Source organism: Coloeus monedula, assembly GCF_965178545.1.
Source record: "Coloeus monedula genome assembly, chromosome: 1".
NCBI classification, from domain to species: Eukaryota; Metazoa; Chordata; class Aves; order Passeriformes; family Corvidae; genus Coloeus; species Coloeus monedula.
Genome location: NC_138781.1, coordinates 83745569 through 83763255, shown reverse-complemented (window position 1 = coordinate 83763255; position 17687 = coordinate 83745569). Strand labels below are relative to the sequence as shown.

Genomic DNA, 17687 nt, shown 5'->3' with positions numbered 1-17687 from the left:
TAGATAGGCTGATAGAAGGGACCAGGACACATAGAGACAGCTAAGAGCTCTTTGAGCCTGGAGAATAAGCTGAAAGTTTAGGGAACAATCCTAACAAATGTTGGAATCAAAGTAAATGACAACAACAGGGACTGTAGTTCAGGTGGCTTGAGATATAGAGATGCTTTTCCAAACCTAGTATTAAATATTAATGTTCTATAACTCCCTTAGAGTAGTTTATAGAATATTTTTTCTCCTCTTTGTCAGTCCAAGAAATTGATGGCACTAACACTAACAGTGCCCAGCCAAATATCTCTCACTGCCTTGCCATCTGTATCATGTCCTGACAGAACAAATGCTGTTCCAATTAGCTAAATTCACCTCGCTTGCTCTTTGTCAGAACTACTTTGCTTGCGTCACTATCAAGATGTCTCTTTGTATATGGTGTGTCCAGTTGGGTGTGTTGCATTGTGTAATGGTAATTGTGTCCCACCCACTTCACCTCCCTACCTCCCGAAATCTGGCATATATTCTGAGCAAGTGTTCTGGAGGTGACATAAGGCAGAATAAAACTGAGAAAGCAGGGGAGGCTCATAGCAGATCAGCTCATAGCTTGGCTAAGGGACAGATCAGCTGAGGCATATTTGAGGGCAGCCTGACCAGCAGAAAATAAAACCTTGGCCACAGTGACCACATTCCAACGAAAAGCAAGTTCTGGGTGATCTCAGCAGCCTGTGGCAAGTGGGAATATGGTGCTTCTAAGCAGGAGGATGTTGGCAGCGTTGCAGACAGGTTTCATAATCCTCAGGGAGGCTGTCACAAGTGGCTGTGTTTGGTCCCAGATCTCTGATGAGGTAGACAAAGATGCATTTCCCTTAGGCTTCCTGTTATTTGAGCTTCTCTGTCAAACTGTTTCTTGGAGCTGTTAGCTTTTGGGATGTAAAGCATGGTAGACCTGCACAGTGGGAGAGCAGAATGCGGAGACCTTAAGACACCTAGACCTGAAAGCCTCCACTTGTAATTATGGATTATGGAAAATAGCCAGCCCTGGGTATAAGTAGAAAAGCAAGTAAAGTGTTGATGTAAAGAATGAGCCTTTTTTGTGGTGTCTTCTGCTTCTGCTGGACCTCCGTTTTGGCTCTATGCAATTCCCACAGAATCACCTGGTGGAGATATTGGGTGTCCCCATTCCCCTCTGCTCAGCTTCCCCTCTGGGTTTGCAGTAGCTACAAAGTCAAGTAGGGCTGCTGCTCTGGAAGCAGCAGTGGGTAAAGTAAGCTTCCCAGGAAACTAGAATTTCTTTGTTTGATGGAAAAACCATAAGTATTAAAGAAGCAGAATTCTGATGAGGTCTTCTGCATAGTGTAAGCACAAGGTCTTTGTTAGGAAGAATTTAAAATGTTGGACATGTGGGATTTGGATGTGAATTTTCTGATACTCAGGAATAACTAACTGTGGAGTTAATTATTTGATTACCTGGAAGTTCTCTCAAGGTTCAGTGAACATTCATATTTAACAAGTCAGCTTACTCAATTATACACTGTTGGGTTTTTTTTAATAGAGAATTACATACTTAGTAATTGCCTATTTTTATTACTTGGGTTTCTGTACATATAATGTCTGCTTATGCTGCATTTGATCTTGTGGTGACCTGAGGTTGTACATTTGTTCATGTGTATTAAATGGTTAAAATACTTTATAGGAGACTGATACATTAAAACCACTTTTTTTTACTTCAATTAATGTGAGAGTTTAAGCATGTTGTGATTACTTGCGCATGCTTGTTCTTTCTGAGGAAACCCCATCAAGAGCCAACTTTATCAGCCTACCTTTTCAATCCTGCTATAAGAAGTGGCAGTCCCCTTGTGAAAAATATTTGAGAGAAAAAAAGGTGTCAGTAGTAAGTTTTAATTGCATCTCTAGTTTCTTTAACCAGCATTTCTGTAAGTAATGAGAAAGGAACGCTCTGTTTTTGATGACTATCAGGAAAAAGCCAAGCAAAGACTAACAGAAAGAGTAAGTGTATAGTAAATTCTACGAAGTAAAGTACTTTATTCCCCTGATTTTCATGTGATATTTTGATTTTGGTTGTCATAAGCTCTGTTTTCATTTCTTCAGATATCTTGAATGAACTGTTCCAGAGGGAGAACCGTGTGCTGCATTATTGGACCATGCGTAAAAGACGTCTTGATCAATGCCAACAGTATGTGGTGTTTGAAAGAAGTGCCAAACAGGTGAGGGTTTCATATGAAAGTCCTCTTTGGTGTGATCAAGGGTGAAATATGCTGTCTTCTCACAGTAACAGATTTGTCATGGACTTCAGTATTTCAAACGGCTGGAAGATCAGAAGGATAAAAGTAGAAAGTTGAATTATTTGCCTTCCCTTTAATACAGAACAGCTAAATTTGGTGAGGCAGTGAGTCTGTAACTGTTGTAACTTAAAGGTGATGTTTTGCTTCTGCCAGCTTCATCTGGTACTAGCAAATCTAATTTCTGCAAGCTTGTGTTTGACAAATTGTTATGCTTGTTAACTTTTACACGCACACCTAATTTGTCTGGGGAAATTACAGGCAGCAGCATTTTTCTCAGATGTTGGAGGAAAAATATCTAATTAAGTTGATTGGCAGTTCTAGAAATCTGACAAGTTGGATAACTCATTAAACAATAATAACTGAATTACTTTGGTTTTTCAATTCTTTGTGTGTTTGGTTTCATGGTTTCCTTTGTGATAGATCCACCTCTTGGTGTTTTGTTGAGTTTATCAGTCTGGAAAGAACTATTAAGTAACTACCACACACGCACAAAAAATCTCCTTCACTAATCAAAACAAATGCCTTAAAAATAAGTAGGGGGTTCAAGGCAGAAGTGGTAAATAGATTGATCTGTGGTAGTTTTTTACTCCTTTTTTTTTTTTTTAACTGGTTATAAGTCAAAGAAAGGAAGCTATCTGTGTTCTGCAGAAAAGGACAAAACACCCATAGTGTAAAATATAGTCAGATCTACTTTAAAGGCCTCAAACCCCAAATTTTTTATTTCTTTCTGGCAGCTAATTTAGACAAAAGTTTAAATGCTATTGGTCTGGTTTGCTTTCTTAAAAGAATTCTCAAGTCTGCCTTTCTTGCTTTCACAAAGAAATTAGTGCTAGATGAACCTTGGAGTGAATTTGAAGACTGATACCTCTTTAAAACAAGACCACCATCCCTTCCCTGTCCCACCTCTGCCCCTCTCCCCACCCCACTTTTGAATAACCTTAATGTAAACCTCTGACAACCACATGATCTACTTCTTTTTGTATGGAGATTACTAACTAACAGTCAAACCCTGGAGATAAAGATCTGTCAGCATTTTCATTGTAAATCCCATTTTTCAGCAGTCACCAGTTCAGGAATTGAAAAGCAAAGCAAACCAAACCATATATGGGACTCCACGCTGATTAGCCAAAAAAATGGAAATGTTGCTCTCTTCATTTAGATGTCTTTTTGGAATTCGAAGAACCTGTTCTCTGTGCTTTCAGAACTTGATGCCCTTGTGATGGAGAAGATACTGTAGTAGTTTGCAAGGACAATGGTAGATTCTCAAGTCCTTTCAGAGTTAAGGGATTACCTGATCCCTAAACTGATTTCTCCAGTTCTTGCAGTGATACCTCACATGAAATGAAAGCTGATCTAAACTAGGAATTAACATCAAGTTCAACTTTCTGTTATACTGTGCCTGTAGAGAGCTGCCAGCAAGGTATGAAAGGGACAACATTTCATTCTCATGCCAGGGGGATTGGAACTACATGATCTTTAAGGTCTCTTCCAACCCAAACCATTCTATGATTCGGGAAGGGGAAGTTTTTTGTTTATCATTCATTCCAGCATTGTGTAATAAACCCACTAAAAAAGGCAGAGGTTAAAATCTTAAAAGCAAGAAATATTAAATGTTAGTAATATCAGCAGTAGCTATGCTGCCTGTCTACATCAGTCTTCACTTGGAAAGATGGACATTAGAATGACAAGGGGTGTCATAGAGGTGGCTGGTTAAAATGTTGCTTTTTTGACAGAAGTCCAAGAGTTGGTTTGTTTCCATCAGCGACTTCTTAAAAGTATACGCCCATCTCAACAGGCTTGCACCTGCACTAGTGTGTGTCTAAGAAAATGGCATCCTGGCATTCACATTCAGTGTTCAATTTTGAAGGCTTTCTACTCATTTCAGGCTGTGCACCAAGAAGGAAAAGAGTTTGAAATGGAAGTAAGGGAATCAACCTTGTTTCGTCACAGCTTTGATGAATCATTGGTGGAATTATAATACAGACAGTGCCTTTTCTGATTCAGTGTAAGGTCATGTGTTTGAAACATACATATCTACTGTCCACCAAGATAAACCTGTGCCTGTTCGTGGTAATGTGGATAGATAACTCTCATAATTTCAGTTTATCCTTTAAAGGGAAGAGTGAAGACCCACTAGCAGTCTACTACTTTTTCTCCTGGGATATTAAATTTTTGTCTAGTCCTCTGTGTATTTACTGAAGATGCAGAAGATACACATGCATTTAGTAATAAGGTGGTTCTAAGCAAGCTGTAAAGAACTCTTTGAACATCTACTATTGGCTTTGTCAGAAACGAGAAGTTTCTAAGCTGCCGTCCCGCTGCATGCTGCTGTAGGAAGCCTGTATTTAGAGCTGCAGAACAGCTGCCAGTTAGATTTTTACTGTTATGCAGCAGTTGGGAGATGACTCTTGCTTTTTCCGGGAGCCAGAGATTCCTCATGACCACTGAGTTATGCTTAAAAGGGCAACAGGTAATGTGGGTAAAGCATAGATAATTACATGGATCACCTTTTTTCATAACAGTGAGCAAATAAAGTGTCAGGATGTGGAAGGGAAACAATTTTAGTTGGCAGTTCTTGGTTCTTGGGTTTTTTTCTACTTACACATACGTGAATTGGTTTAACTGAGACATGTCACCATTCCTTCTCTGCTGCAGGTTTAATTTCTAGGAGCACAGACCACACTTTGTGAGGCTGGAGTACATGTCAGCAAAAGAGTGAAGTGATAGTTTTATCTTGCATGCTTGGAAAGTTTAGCCTACACACTTCATGGTCTTATGGACACTTTTACAAGTTGGAAAATGTGTATTTCTGAGTTTAGCTGTCCCATGTGGCACTGAAAAAGTGATTTTTTTCTTTTTCATCAGCTGGGGAGTATGCTACCAAACTTGTGAACACAGTTAGTTAGAACCTTTCAGTGGTGGACTGCTGTAGTCCTGCAGTAGTGGACTTCCCTGAAGTGTTCAGATTCATATGTCATTTTTAATTCTTTAAGCATTGCTTCATAGACTAAGTGAATTATTTAGGAGTTATGAACTATTTGATATTGTAGAGGTATTAGATGGTTGCCACAAGTGACATAGACTAAAATTCACCTGTGGTCAAGCGGTGTGTGTGAAATACTGATTACAGATGGTTTCTGTTGGCAAAATATATTGCCTTTTCTCTTACTTTCCTTCATTATTGCTTTATTTAGGCTCTGGAATGGATTCATGACAATGGAGAGTTTTACTTATCCACACATACTTCCACTGGTTCCAGTATCCAGCACACTCAAGAGTTGTTAAAGGAACATGAAGAATTTCAGATCACAGCAAAGGTAAAATAAATTTTAAAATTATCACAAAATTACAGAATACCTAGAGTTGGAAGGAACCTCTGGAGATCAGTTAGTCCAATCCCCCTGCCAAGGCAGGGTGCCCAAGAGCAGGTTACACAAGGCTGTGTCCGGGTGGGTTTTGAATGTCTCCGCAGAGGGAGACTCCACGACCTCCCAGGGCAGCCTGTTCAGGGCTCTGCCACCCTCAGTGCAAAGAAGTTCTTCCTCATGTTAAGATGGAATTTCTTGTGTTTAGTTCATGGCCAGTAGTCCTTGTCCTGTCACTGGGCTTCACTGAAGAGTCTGGCACCATCCTCCTAACAGCTGCCTTTGAGATGTTTTATATTTTGGTGAGATCCCCTTTCAGTCTTCTCTTCTCTGGACTAAACTGGCCCAGCTCCCTCAGACTCTCCTCATCAGACTGGTGCTCCAGACCCCAAGTCATCTTTGTGTTCCTTTGCTGGACCCTCTCCATTAGCTCCTTGTCTGTCCTGAACTGTGGAGACCAGAATTGAACACAGTACTCCAGATGTGGCCTCATTAGGGTCAAGTAGAGGGTCAGGGATCACCTCCCTTGACCTGCTGGCCACTCTTCCTGGTGTACCCCAGGATACCTTCCTGGCTGCAGGGGCACTGCTGGCTCATGCTCATCCACCAAGACCCCCAGGACCTTCTCCACAGAGCTATTACCTAGTAGATCAGCCCCCAACCTGTGCTGGTATTTGGGGTTATCCCCCCGCAAGTTGCAGGACCCTGCACTTGCCCTTGTGGAACTTCATTAGGATGATTTCTCTGCCCAACTCGCTGGCCTATCACAGTCCTGCTGAGTGGCAGCACAGCCAATCCCCCCAGTTTCATACATCAACAGACTTGCTGAGGGTGCATTCTATTCCTTTGTAGGTTGTTGATAAACAAGTTGAATACAAATTGAATTACATAAGAAACAAAATAAAATAACTGAATTCCCCCTGCCCATCAAAAAATGAAAAATCTTGATGTGTCTGTCAAGATCTGCTTACTTGTAATGGCTTTCTCTCTGTATTTCTGCTGAGAATAGAATAAACCAGAAGATAACCAGTAGATAATCATTGTTACTGGAGCTCCATGAGCCCTATGTGCTTCTGCTTTCTCATGACAAAATCGTAGTGAGGTAGCTTAAAAATGTTTTCAATATGTACAAACCTTGCAGGGCCTTTGATTTCCACTTTCATATCTTCATGATTGTGGGTTGCTGAATGTTCATTTAGGATATAAAATACAACAAGCTGTATTATTATTCAGCTTATTATTAATTGGAAGATAGTAGAAAAAAATAAAGCTTTATTTGTTTGGTAACTCATTAAATTAAAGTATTCTGTGATTCTGCTGTAAACCTTTTTGAGTCAGGCAGCACAATGTAATTCTGCATCTCTGGAGGCCTTTACAGAGATGCAGATGTCACTCGTGAGGCTTAGCAGTTTTCACATGTGAAAGACAGGCAACCAGTGCATGACTGAAGTACCTGAGTTTGTAGCCATGTCTGTCTCTCTGTTTTGTTTTGCCACCTGTTCAAGCTGTCATCTGTTTCTCCCTCTGGCTCTCCAACCTTCATAGAGAAATAATAGAGCCCAGGAAAGTAAGCAAGTGTTCATTTGTCTGAAGGATTAACCCAGAAGAGATTTGGAGATGGAGTTGGTCAGGGGACATGTGGGAAGGGAGAAAAGAGAATCCAGAAAGAACAGAGATCACTTCAAACCTGGATTTTCTTCTGTCTGAGTTTTGCTCCAGACTTTGATTTGCTGGATCCCTTCCAGTATGCAGAGCACCCCTGCTCCTCCTTATTTCCTCTGTCAGCCTGCAGATGACGTTGGTGCCCCTTTTGAAGGATGTTGTTTGCATCACTCCCTTGGCATTTTGCTACCTGTTGGGAGGATATGTTAGCCCTTGCTAATTCTATACTGAAAAGAAATACTTGGATGAGGGACCATTAGAGAAGAAAAAGAATTAATAAAAGAGGACAAACTTGATTTTGTCAATTAATGTAAGAGTCAAGTTTTTATTGACTATTTTGCTTAACTCCTTGCTAGCAAGGGCCCTGACAGTACCCTTCACTCATGAGAGAGAGAGAGGTGGATGTATAAACTCATCCATTGTGGATGATTTATGATTTACATGAAAGAAGGTGCTTAGTCTTAGGCAGCTTGTCATTTGGGAAAAGCACTAACAGATTTGGTGGTAACTGCTTCTTCTCTTAGTTTCTCTCAAAGAACTCTGTGCCAGCAAAGCATAATATAGAAAAGATTTAAAGAATGTAGTCTTAATCCATTAAAGAGTAAAGTATATAGTAAGACTTACTTCCATCTCAGCATTTCAATGGTGTCTAAAGGAGGTAGATTCTTGAGACTGTGGGCCAGGTCCAGTACCAGTGCTTCCGTGGTAGTGGACCAAGTACCCTCTTTGGCACCAAAATGCCTTTGTATTGATGCAAGAGTACCCATGCTGAAAGGCTTGCCTAGCAGAATTTAATCTCTGGGTGAGATATGAAGCACATTTTTCAAAGAAAAATAAACAGTCTGCTTTTAGTCGTGTAATAATAAAGCCCAAGGAAACCTACATTAATCTTGTGCTGTTTTTATTACGTAAAAGGTATCTGTATAAAGGAGTTCTGGGAAGAGAGAGGAGGAAGGTAGCTCCTTCAATTCCTTCTCTAATTGCAGTTAGTAGCAGTTGAGCAAAATGACCCCCTGCATGACAGATAGAGCTTGTAACTGTTTGATATTTTCCTGTTTTTCATAGCAAACCAAAGAGAGGGTGAAGTTGTTGATACAGCTGGCTGATGGCTTTTGTGAAAAAGGGCATGCTCATGCAACAGAGATTAAAAAATGTGTCACAGCAGTGGATAAGAGGTACAGAGACTTTTCCCTGCGCATGGAGAAATACAGGACCTCTTTAGAGAAAGCTCTGGGTATTTCCTCCGATTCCAATAAATCGGTAAGAGAGATTTGAGTGTGATGACAGACAAACAAGCTTTCCTTGCATTTGATTTAGCTACCGTTTTCTCCTGTCTCCTTCCTTAATCAATTCTTCCTTTCTTTAATAAAGAGCAAAAGCTTGCAGCTGGATATAATCCCAGCCAGTGTCCCTGGGTCAGAGGTGAAACTGCGTGATGCTGCTCATGAGCTTAACGAAGAAAAACGAAAGTCTGCCCGCAGGAAAGAGTAATACTTTTATTTATTTTTAATCAATGAGAATGCATAAATCAATCCTGATAATGAAACAACTGTCATGGCTTGTCTGGCAGCTTAGAAATCATATAAATGGTAAAAAGAGAGTGATAGTACTCAGTATCTCCTATTGCCATTTATTCGCGTTTGTTCTCACAGATAATTCTAGCATGACAGAATCTTAAACTTTCAAAACTGTTACACTTCTTTTAACATGCATTTTTCCTTTTTAGAAATAATGTGAAATAACTGTGTAAGGGGAGGAAGCAAGACAAAAGTTAAATGACTGTAGCAGTGAAAAGTGTTAGAGAAAAAATTCCATCTCCTTCCCCTTTTTTTTTTTCCTGGTTAGTAATGGAGGGATGTTACCTCTTAGGTTTCCTTCATCTGTTGTCTCTCTCTTCACATTTCAGTTCTCAGATTTTTCTTGCTGCAGTGGAAAAGCAAAAGCTGATGAGGAGAAAGATGTGTTCTGGTTATTATGCATTCATAGTGATCTAACAGACTGAGATTTGATTGTTCTTTCTGTTGTCACCTAAGGTTCATTATGGCTGAGCTAATTCAGACAGAAAAGGCTTACGTAAGAGACCTCCGGGAATGCATGGATGTGAGTTTTCTTTTTTTCACTAATCTTTGAAGGCAGAATTCAATCCGTTGCTTTCTGTTTCTTTCTGGTTTTAGCAGCTGAGCATGATTGGTTTGGAGTCATAGGGCCAAATTAAGTAATTTTACTTCTGTTAGGAAGAAATTTAGAATTACATCTGATAACAGCCATTTCAGAATTCACCCTGTATGTTTTGCTTTTGTCGGTACTGAGTTTCAGTATTGGTTCCTTTCCCAATTCAGAATCGTGTGCAGGGTTTTTGTTTTACAGAGAGGAGGGGAAAAGGAGGGGTTTACTTTATTTGCTTTGCTAGCAATAGAGAAGAGCTTGTGCTAATTCTCTTATTATCTGTATCACATGTTCTGCTACTAGCTGACTTTTTGAATAGAAATTCAGTGAGATTCCATGGAAAAGTGCCCAGTAATTGTTATGCTGAAGCAACTAATGTTCAGTGGTAGCTGTTGCTCAAAGCATGAACTTCTACACTGCAGACATGACCTTCATAAGGAATATCCTGAAGCATTAGAGGTTGTCAAGAACACTATGCATTTTAAATGATGAAGTCTCAGGGACTATGTTAAATTGTCAGTTTTAGAACTTGTATTTCACTGTCAAAATCACAAGGTGTATTTGACACAACAGGCACTGTCACAATTGGAGATGATGCTGCTGTGTGATCTTTGTCTAGTTTCTGTCCAGGAATGCGTATTTACAGATACCTGGCTGCTTCTGTTGGGAGTTTATCATCGTTTTCACACATCTTTTTTGTTCTGGGCAGACATATCTATGGGAAATGACAAGTGGAGTCGAGGAGATCCCACCTGGTATTGTAAACAAAGAACACATTATCTTTGGAAACATGCAGGAAATTTATGAGTTCCACAATAAGTGAGTGACTTATCTTCCATTTCCATACTACTACTAAATCCAGATGATGACCTGAGGGATTTCCTAATGAAAATATTGTGTGTATCAATAATGAATGCTTTTCCATTAAAAAAATTTAAAGATTTTCCTCTTGCACTGCTAAATTATTTCAGCTGTTGCTTTTTGCAGACAGGTAGGTACACCATTAGAAACTGTATCTTTCAGTCTCGGTCATCTTTCAGCATTTAAGAAATTATTTGGATACATCAAAATTTTGTCGTAGGTTTGTCAGTTGTTCTGAAGAGATGAAAACCAGTGAACTCAATAGGATACAAACATACCACAAACATTAGGGCTTTGTCATTCTTTCAGAACCCTCATTCCTGATATCCTAGTGCAGCTGTTAATGGGAAAGAGTAGACCTCCCAGCTCTTCCTTGGCTCTTCATAGCTTCTCTGGAGATGCCCCAGCATCATTACATTTACTTGAGCATGGAACATGAAAGAGACTTGTCAACACCGTTTCTTCTGAATAGAATGGTTCCTAGGGTGATCTGTGTACAGAAGTCTTGCTCTGAATCTTCCTTCTTTGTTACTTCATTGGTTGTGTACACATTTGTATTGGGTTATGATTCTTTGAAGTAATAAAATACACCTAGCATATTCCAGACCCTGGTTTTACAGCTCTTTGTATGCTCTGTGTTGACTTGAGAACCTGAGTATGCAAAAAGTAAGGTTTGGTTTTTTTTTTTTAATTGAGATGAAGGCTAAACTTTTCTTGAAACTGAAAACAGTAGGAAACCTTCTTGATGAAGAACAACAGCAATTACTAAATTTTTGTGTATTCTTATGTATTAATATGTATTAACTGCATGTCTGCTGGTTCAATTTCTGATTTTCACATCAGAATTTTTATTGAATTATATTTTATATTAGTACTTTTATTACACATTTTTATCTATTCCAGTTATCTTTATTTCCTTAACTCATGCTTTTGGTATTACAGAAAGTTTTCTAATAGCCTTTGTTCACAGACAATAAATCCAAACAAGTTGCTGTAATGAACATGTTTGATGTGCCTTGTACTATTTGTTTCTTTTCTACCCACAGTATATTTCTCAAGGAGTTGGAAAAATATGAACAGTTACCAGAAGATGTTGGACATTGCTTCGTTACTTGGGTAATGAAGTCAGACTTATGTTTAGAAGTAGAAAGGGAGATAGGAGGCATGAAGGGATGAATTCTTGCTCCCAGATCCCTTTTTGATTTGTAAAAGTACCTCTTCCTTCAAATTTAACTAAAAGTTGTGTATCTTTAACTGAGAAAAAACCAACAATTAGGGCACTCCTGTCACATGCCAGTGCTTAGCTGCTCTTGAAGTGTATGCACGTTGCCTAAACCTGTGTGCAGATTTGGTTTGTCTTAGCTTTGAATAACCTACTTTTATATACATTGCTGTTGTTTTCAGTCTTACTTGCCTTGATGTATATTCTTATGCTGCCAGTTTGAGTGGGAATATAATTCTGTACAGCTCAGTTTCTTGATAGGGAAGATAAAATCTCTGATAAAGGTGTAAAAACTTTGAGACAGGAATGATACTCTCTGATAACCTGTGTAAATTTGCATTTTGTTCTGCAGGCAGACAAGTTCCAGATGTATGTTACCTACTGTAAAAATAAGCCAGATTCTACTCAGCTGATATTAGAACATGCAGGAGCATACTTTGATGTAAGTACATCATGTCCACCTTAAAAACACGCCTTGGCTGTTTGATTCGTGGATTTACAGTTCTGCTGAGTGCCTAATTTGTTAAGAAAATGCAAGTTTCCTGTTAGTAATGCTGCAGTTTATTAAGCTGTCAGCCTAAGAAAATCAGTGCTGTATCTCACATGGTTAACTTCCATTGCTCAGTTGGTGTTACAGTGCTGTCAAATCAGATGTGAAAAGTCGCTGTCACCTATCAGAGAGGTTCAGAACTGGATGCAGGTTCTGGCAACAACAACCGAGACGTGAATCTTCAGCTCACACAAGCACATCCTACAAATCTTAGCATTTTGATGTGCTTAGTTTGCATTGTATGTAATAAAGATAGAAATCTTGGTTAGATTTTGGAGCACTTTTAAACTGGAATTGCATGTAGTGGTAATTCAGTTGACTGCTGTTATTTAGAAGGGCTAAACCTCCTTATTCAGTCCCAAGGTTCCTTGGTCTGCACATGTAATATTCTGCATAAAAAGGGGACAAAAATGTAGATGTGTTAGTGGTTTTAGGGAGGAATTTTGGCCATGGTGAATGAGTTTTGGTTGGACATGTATTTACAGATGATTCAATTAGAGTGCCCTCTTTCCATTTTTTTTCTGCAGCCACTAGCTGTGTAATGACACCACAGGTTTTTTTAGAATTGTTTGTACAAGTAGAGGGAAGTAGAGGAAATCCCCGAGGCTCTTGGGGTTAATCTCAAAAGCCTAATCACTAAGGAAATGGGGTTTCTAAACATTGTAAGGCAAAGCCTTTCTGTGAAATCTCTGTTAAATTTTCAGTGTTTGAAGAAGAGCAGGTAAGTTACAGAAAATCAGGCAGATATGACATTCCCAGAAAAATTTAGTAAATACCATTTTAAAAAATAACACAGGTCTCTGATAAAACTATTAGAAATAAATTCTTGCCACCACTTCCTTTGATCCATCTGTTTTACCACTATATACAGAGCTCTCCACCCCCTAATCCGCCTAAAGTGTGGAAACCTAATTCAGTGCACAGAGAACTTGAGAGCTTCCACTGATGACACCACTGGTCTATGTAAAAATATCATGTTTATCCCATTTTTTGATTTCTGATACTGTAATCATGGTGGGAGGGCACATAGCTGTGGGCCTTAACTTGCTGTTTGAAACTGCTTGGTTAAAATACATTCAATGCTATGATAAATGGCAGACTCTATCAGGGAAGTTCAGCCCTAATCAGTACCTGAAATCTGTAATCATCCCATCTAGCTATCACATAATTCTGTTTTCCACCTTTAGCTTCGTGGAGGTCACCGTTTTTAATATTTCTAAGTGGCTGTTTACTTGTCAAGTGCGTGGTAACCTCTTTTCTTCAGTCAGAAACTGTTACTCGGTGCTCCCTCTGGTGGGGGATGAGGCCATGTGTGGCTGTTGGCACCGAAATAGCAGGGGATGCTGAGAAACCTCCACCTCAGCCTTTCCTGGTACTCCTGCCTCTTCCCTGGAACACTGGAATGTGAGGCTTTTTCCTCTCTTGGAAGTAGCAAAAGAAGTACAAATCTTAATGTTTTTAAAAAAGGTGTTGCCACACATTCTGTGTCCCTAATTGTTGCTCTGTCTATTTAGGTTTGTTGAAACATTTCACAGGTACTCTTGGAGGTAATAGTCTTCTGTTTGTATTAAGTGAGCAGGCAGATGCACAGCATAATGATTCACTGTGCCTGGAATATCTGGTCATCCTGGTTTTTAGGGATTTTTCCTGCTAAAATAGAATTTGTAGTTAATGTATATTATTGCATATCCCTCAAAACAGTTTATATTTGAATGTTGGTGCTCACAGTCCTCAGATGTTTGCTTTTTCCACGTAGGAGATACAACAACGACATGGACTGGCCAACTCTATCTCCTCTTACCTTATCAAACCTGTCCAAAGGATAACAAAATACCAGCTTCTTTTAAAGGTCAGTATTAATTCAGAGTTCTTCATCTGATTCTGCTGTTCTTAAGAAGGCAAAGCTCTTGCTGAAATCAGGAGGGTTGTTTTACTCTGCTCTCCAAGACTCCAGCATCCTGGGCAGCCTCAAATACTGCTGCAAAATTTCAACTGAAAATGAAAGAAGGCATAAACAAGCAACTTTTTGTCCCGATTTCTGTAAATCAAAAAAAGATACCTGTCTACTAATGTTTACTTAGAAAATATAATTTGCATTTCCAGGGTAAAAAAGTAATTCATACCCATATGGATGCATTTTTGTAATGGTTTCTACACCAAATTTTGGCAAGCCGTTAGCTATGTTGATGGTATTAAGTACTGTAAATTAGAAAATAATTTAATATATTTATTTATATATAAAACTATAATATAAAATATCTATGAGACATATAAATATGCATAAATATATATGTGTATCAGTAAATATATACACATAGTGATGGTACTTGTAGAGCTGTTGCACAAAGAGTTGTTATTTGTAATGTTGCCTGAAAATGTCAAGTAAATAGTAGCTGTTAAAATAAGCACAACTTTTGGAACCCTGTAGTTAGAGCTTTCACTCAGTGGACAAATGTCTTCTCAAGTGAGCAGCAGTGTTCTTGGACTGTGCTGGTTCTCTGTTAGGTGGCAATGCTTGTTTTGTTATAGCAGCCTACCAAAGCACTGTAACTGATCTGTGTCTCCTCTTTTTACTTGAGAACAGCCATGCATGATTGCTTTTGAAATTTCTGAAAAACATTAGAGGCTATTTCAGGTCAGGTGGGTGGTAACCAATCTGTCCTTTTTGACTGAAACTTATTATCTGTTTTCCACTTGCAAAGAGTTGCAACTTAAGTTATAATTATAGAAATACTCTAGGCTGTGCTGTTTCAGAAATTTAGAGGTATTAAGTCCAGCAATTATTATTATTATTTTTAATATTAATATGCCTTAGCCTGCCACATTATGGAAGTGGTGGGATAGATTGGTTTCACCAGTGTTTGCAGAGCCACATGTCTTTGCTGCATAGCAAAATGGATGTGTCTGGCGGTTGCTGGGTTTCTGGGTTGCCTTTCCTTTCTTTTTCTGTAAGAAGAGAGATGTAAAGCATGGTAGGATTAAGACCCTAAATGATGGACAAATGATTGATGAAACATTTTACAGTTTGAAAGCTTTGCTTCTTTGCCTGAATGGTATTGAAGCTGCTCCTCTTCTGTGCCTCTGAGATAATTTAGTTACTCTCACCGTTCTGTGGAGTTGTCCTGCAAAATTTAGGTGTGATTGTATAGTGTTTTGCCGTGAAGGTGGTATTGGCAGTTAAATAAAAATAATGTAATGATAATAATAGTAGAAGTCACATGGCTTTCCCTTTAAAAAGGGGAAAAGGAATTTAACCTGAGGGAATGAATTAAGTGGGTCTTTCGAATAACAGAAGGAACATAATATGCCCTTTTGGTTATGTAACCTACATTTTATCTTGATAACTGTTCAAATGCTTAAAGGCTGTGAGGAAATTTGAATATCAGCTCAGGTGCTGTTATGTTAAATCTGTGGGATGTTGAATGAGCAGAGAACTGTATGCCCTAAATTCTACTACAACACCTCAGCATGTTCAATTCTCAAACTTCTGTCCATTAGTTAATGGTTGTTTGTATTGAAAAGTTGTGTCTGTAGGTTGCTTTTAACTGTAAACACTATAGAATAGAGTCATTCATGGAATACTTAGAATAAAACGATGTAAATTCTCTTTATCAGAAGTTGTACAGAGCAGGTGTTTGGTGCAGTGGAGCAATGACTGACATGGGAGGGAAGAGGGGTCCCTTTGTGCTGCCCTGCTTTCCACAGTCTTCATGAATTGGCAGCTGCATTTTTCTGGGCCTTGATGTGGCACAGCGTCTGATAACTGTGTCTGTGCTTATCAAAAAAAGTTTTGTTCTTAACATAACTTTGGAAGATTTCTTATTAAGCAGATAATCCTGTTTAAATTAGAAGTGGTTAACTGATAGCTTGGGCTGCTTCTTGAAGAACTCATCAGGCTAGAAACAAAGTATGCTGTCATGTCACTGGTAGCATAAGAAGTTCAAAAAGATTTTAAATGTCAAAAATGATTTTTGGTATGTTAGAAGTACTCTTCGCTTGTCTGTCATATTAGTGTAGAGGTAAGTGATACAGAGTCCTCTTGTCTGCTTGTCTTTTGCAGGAGCTGCTCACATGCTGTGAAGAAGGTAAAGGTGAGATTAAGGATGGCCTGGAGGTGATGCTTAGTGTGCCAAAGCGAGCCAATGATGCCATGCACCTCAGCATGCTGGAAGGTAGGATTCAAGCTGCCTTTCCAATTTCATTGCGTGCTGCAGATTAACTTTGTTTTGTGAACTTGTTCTTTTCTCTGCGTTTGTATTTTTCATACCATTTTGGTAGGGCTATATAAGATGTAAACTTATTTAGGAAAATTAATTGTTACAGACAGCTAGTACAGTTTTGTTAATTTTTTTAACTGTTCTTTCACCTTGATCTGTAGCTGTGCCACTGCAGATTTGAAAAACATGTCTGCTAATGAAGTAGTCCACTACTCACCCAAAATGCAATAGGTAATTGGTCAGATATGCTGGCTTTTGCTACATTTTCCAACCAGTATCCTTAGCTTCTTTGTATGAGACACATTAGTGTGTCACATTGGTGATTTTGCTGATTTATGTATCAAATAATTGTCTTCCAGAAGTTTGTCTTTTTCACATCTGTTTGTTGCCTGTTCCATAACAGACTTCTGGTTGAAATGAAATTTATCTTCTGGCAGTAAAATGTCAGCATAAGCCAATTTAGCCCAAGCCTAAGCCAGTATAATCATGTTCATGGCAGACAGTGGAGGTTGGATGTAATGCATCTATGTGCTTAGAACAACTTTCTGCCAAAATCTGTTTTGCAATTGGCACGTTATCATGTTTTAATGGTGCAATCATACATTTAGTAATAAAAGTGTTTTTCTTGGGCATTTAAATTTTTTTGAGAGAAAAGCAGGGCCCTCTTACCCTACCGTTGCTGAATAAATACTTTTAAGTGCTTCTAGTCAATATGCCTTTTCTTCCCCTCTGCCTTCTGGTAGTAGCATGCAGCTTGTTGTGGAATTTCCAGTGTTGTGCTAGTTACTGTAAAATTTGCCTCGGTTTGACATGTGATCCTTGATCATGTGAATGCTCCAAATCACCTCTGTTCCTTGATTTCAAACAATAGGGATATTGGTCAGTTTACAGGATCAGTTCCAAATGCTTGTTCAGGAGGTGGTCTTAGTGTAAAAGCTGACCAGCTTTGGTAATAATCTTTTAACACTGGGAATGTGACTCTGGAGAATATCCTAATCTTTTACATAAGTTGGTTTTACAGCAAATCGTGTGTGTATTGTTGAGTCATCCCATGTTGGACAAATATAGTGAGTGAGCACACTTCCTCTTTATGTCTCTGGAGAATTTTGATGGAACTTGCCTCTGATCCTCTCCATACTGTTGCCCTGTTTAGAACATGAGAGCTGGCAAGCAGTTATCTATTTAAAAGACATTTTGATACCACTCAGGAGAGTATGGTAGACAATTTTTGTTATCCTTCAACTCTAAAGCTGTGTATTAAATTGGGATAACATGGTACCACTAAAATGGAAGTAAAAGTGTTGGTATTCTCAGTCTTCATCTTTTTTTCATTATGTCTCAATATAAGTGATC

At 38.8% G+C, this 17687-nt stretch overlaps 1 protein-coding gene across 1 annotated transcript in view; it reads left to right on the top strand.

Moving 5' to 3' along the window:
* The window catches only part of TRIO (trio Rho guanine nucleotide exchange factor), a 248568-nt gene that overhangs the window by 146537 nt on the left and 84344 nt on the right, over window positions 1–17687 (top strand). The window contains exons 20-29 of the mRNA XM_082288588.1: window positions 2098–2213; window positions 5486–5608; window positions 8384–8578; window positions 8690–8805; window positions 9352–9418; window positions 10194–10303; window positions 11392–11461; window positions 11920–12009; window positions 13874–13966; window positions 16178–16289. Coding sequence (XP_082144714.1) covers window positions 2098–2213; window positions 5486–5608; window positions 8384–8578; window positions 8690–8805; window positions 9352–9418; window positions 10194–10303; window positions 11392–11461; window positions 11920–12009; window positions 13874–13966; window positions 16178–16289 — 1092 coding nt within the window. The remainder of the gene's footprint in view (window positions 1–2097; window positions 2214–5485; window positions 5609–8383; window positions 8579–8689; window positions 8806–9351; window positions 9419–10193; window positions 10304–11391; window positions 11462–11919; window positions 12010–13873; window positions 13967–16177; window positions 16290–17687) is intronic.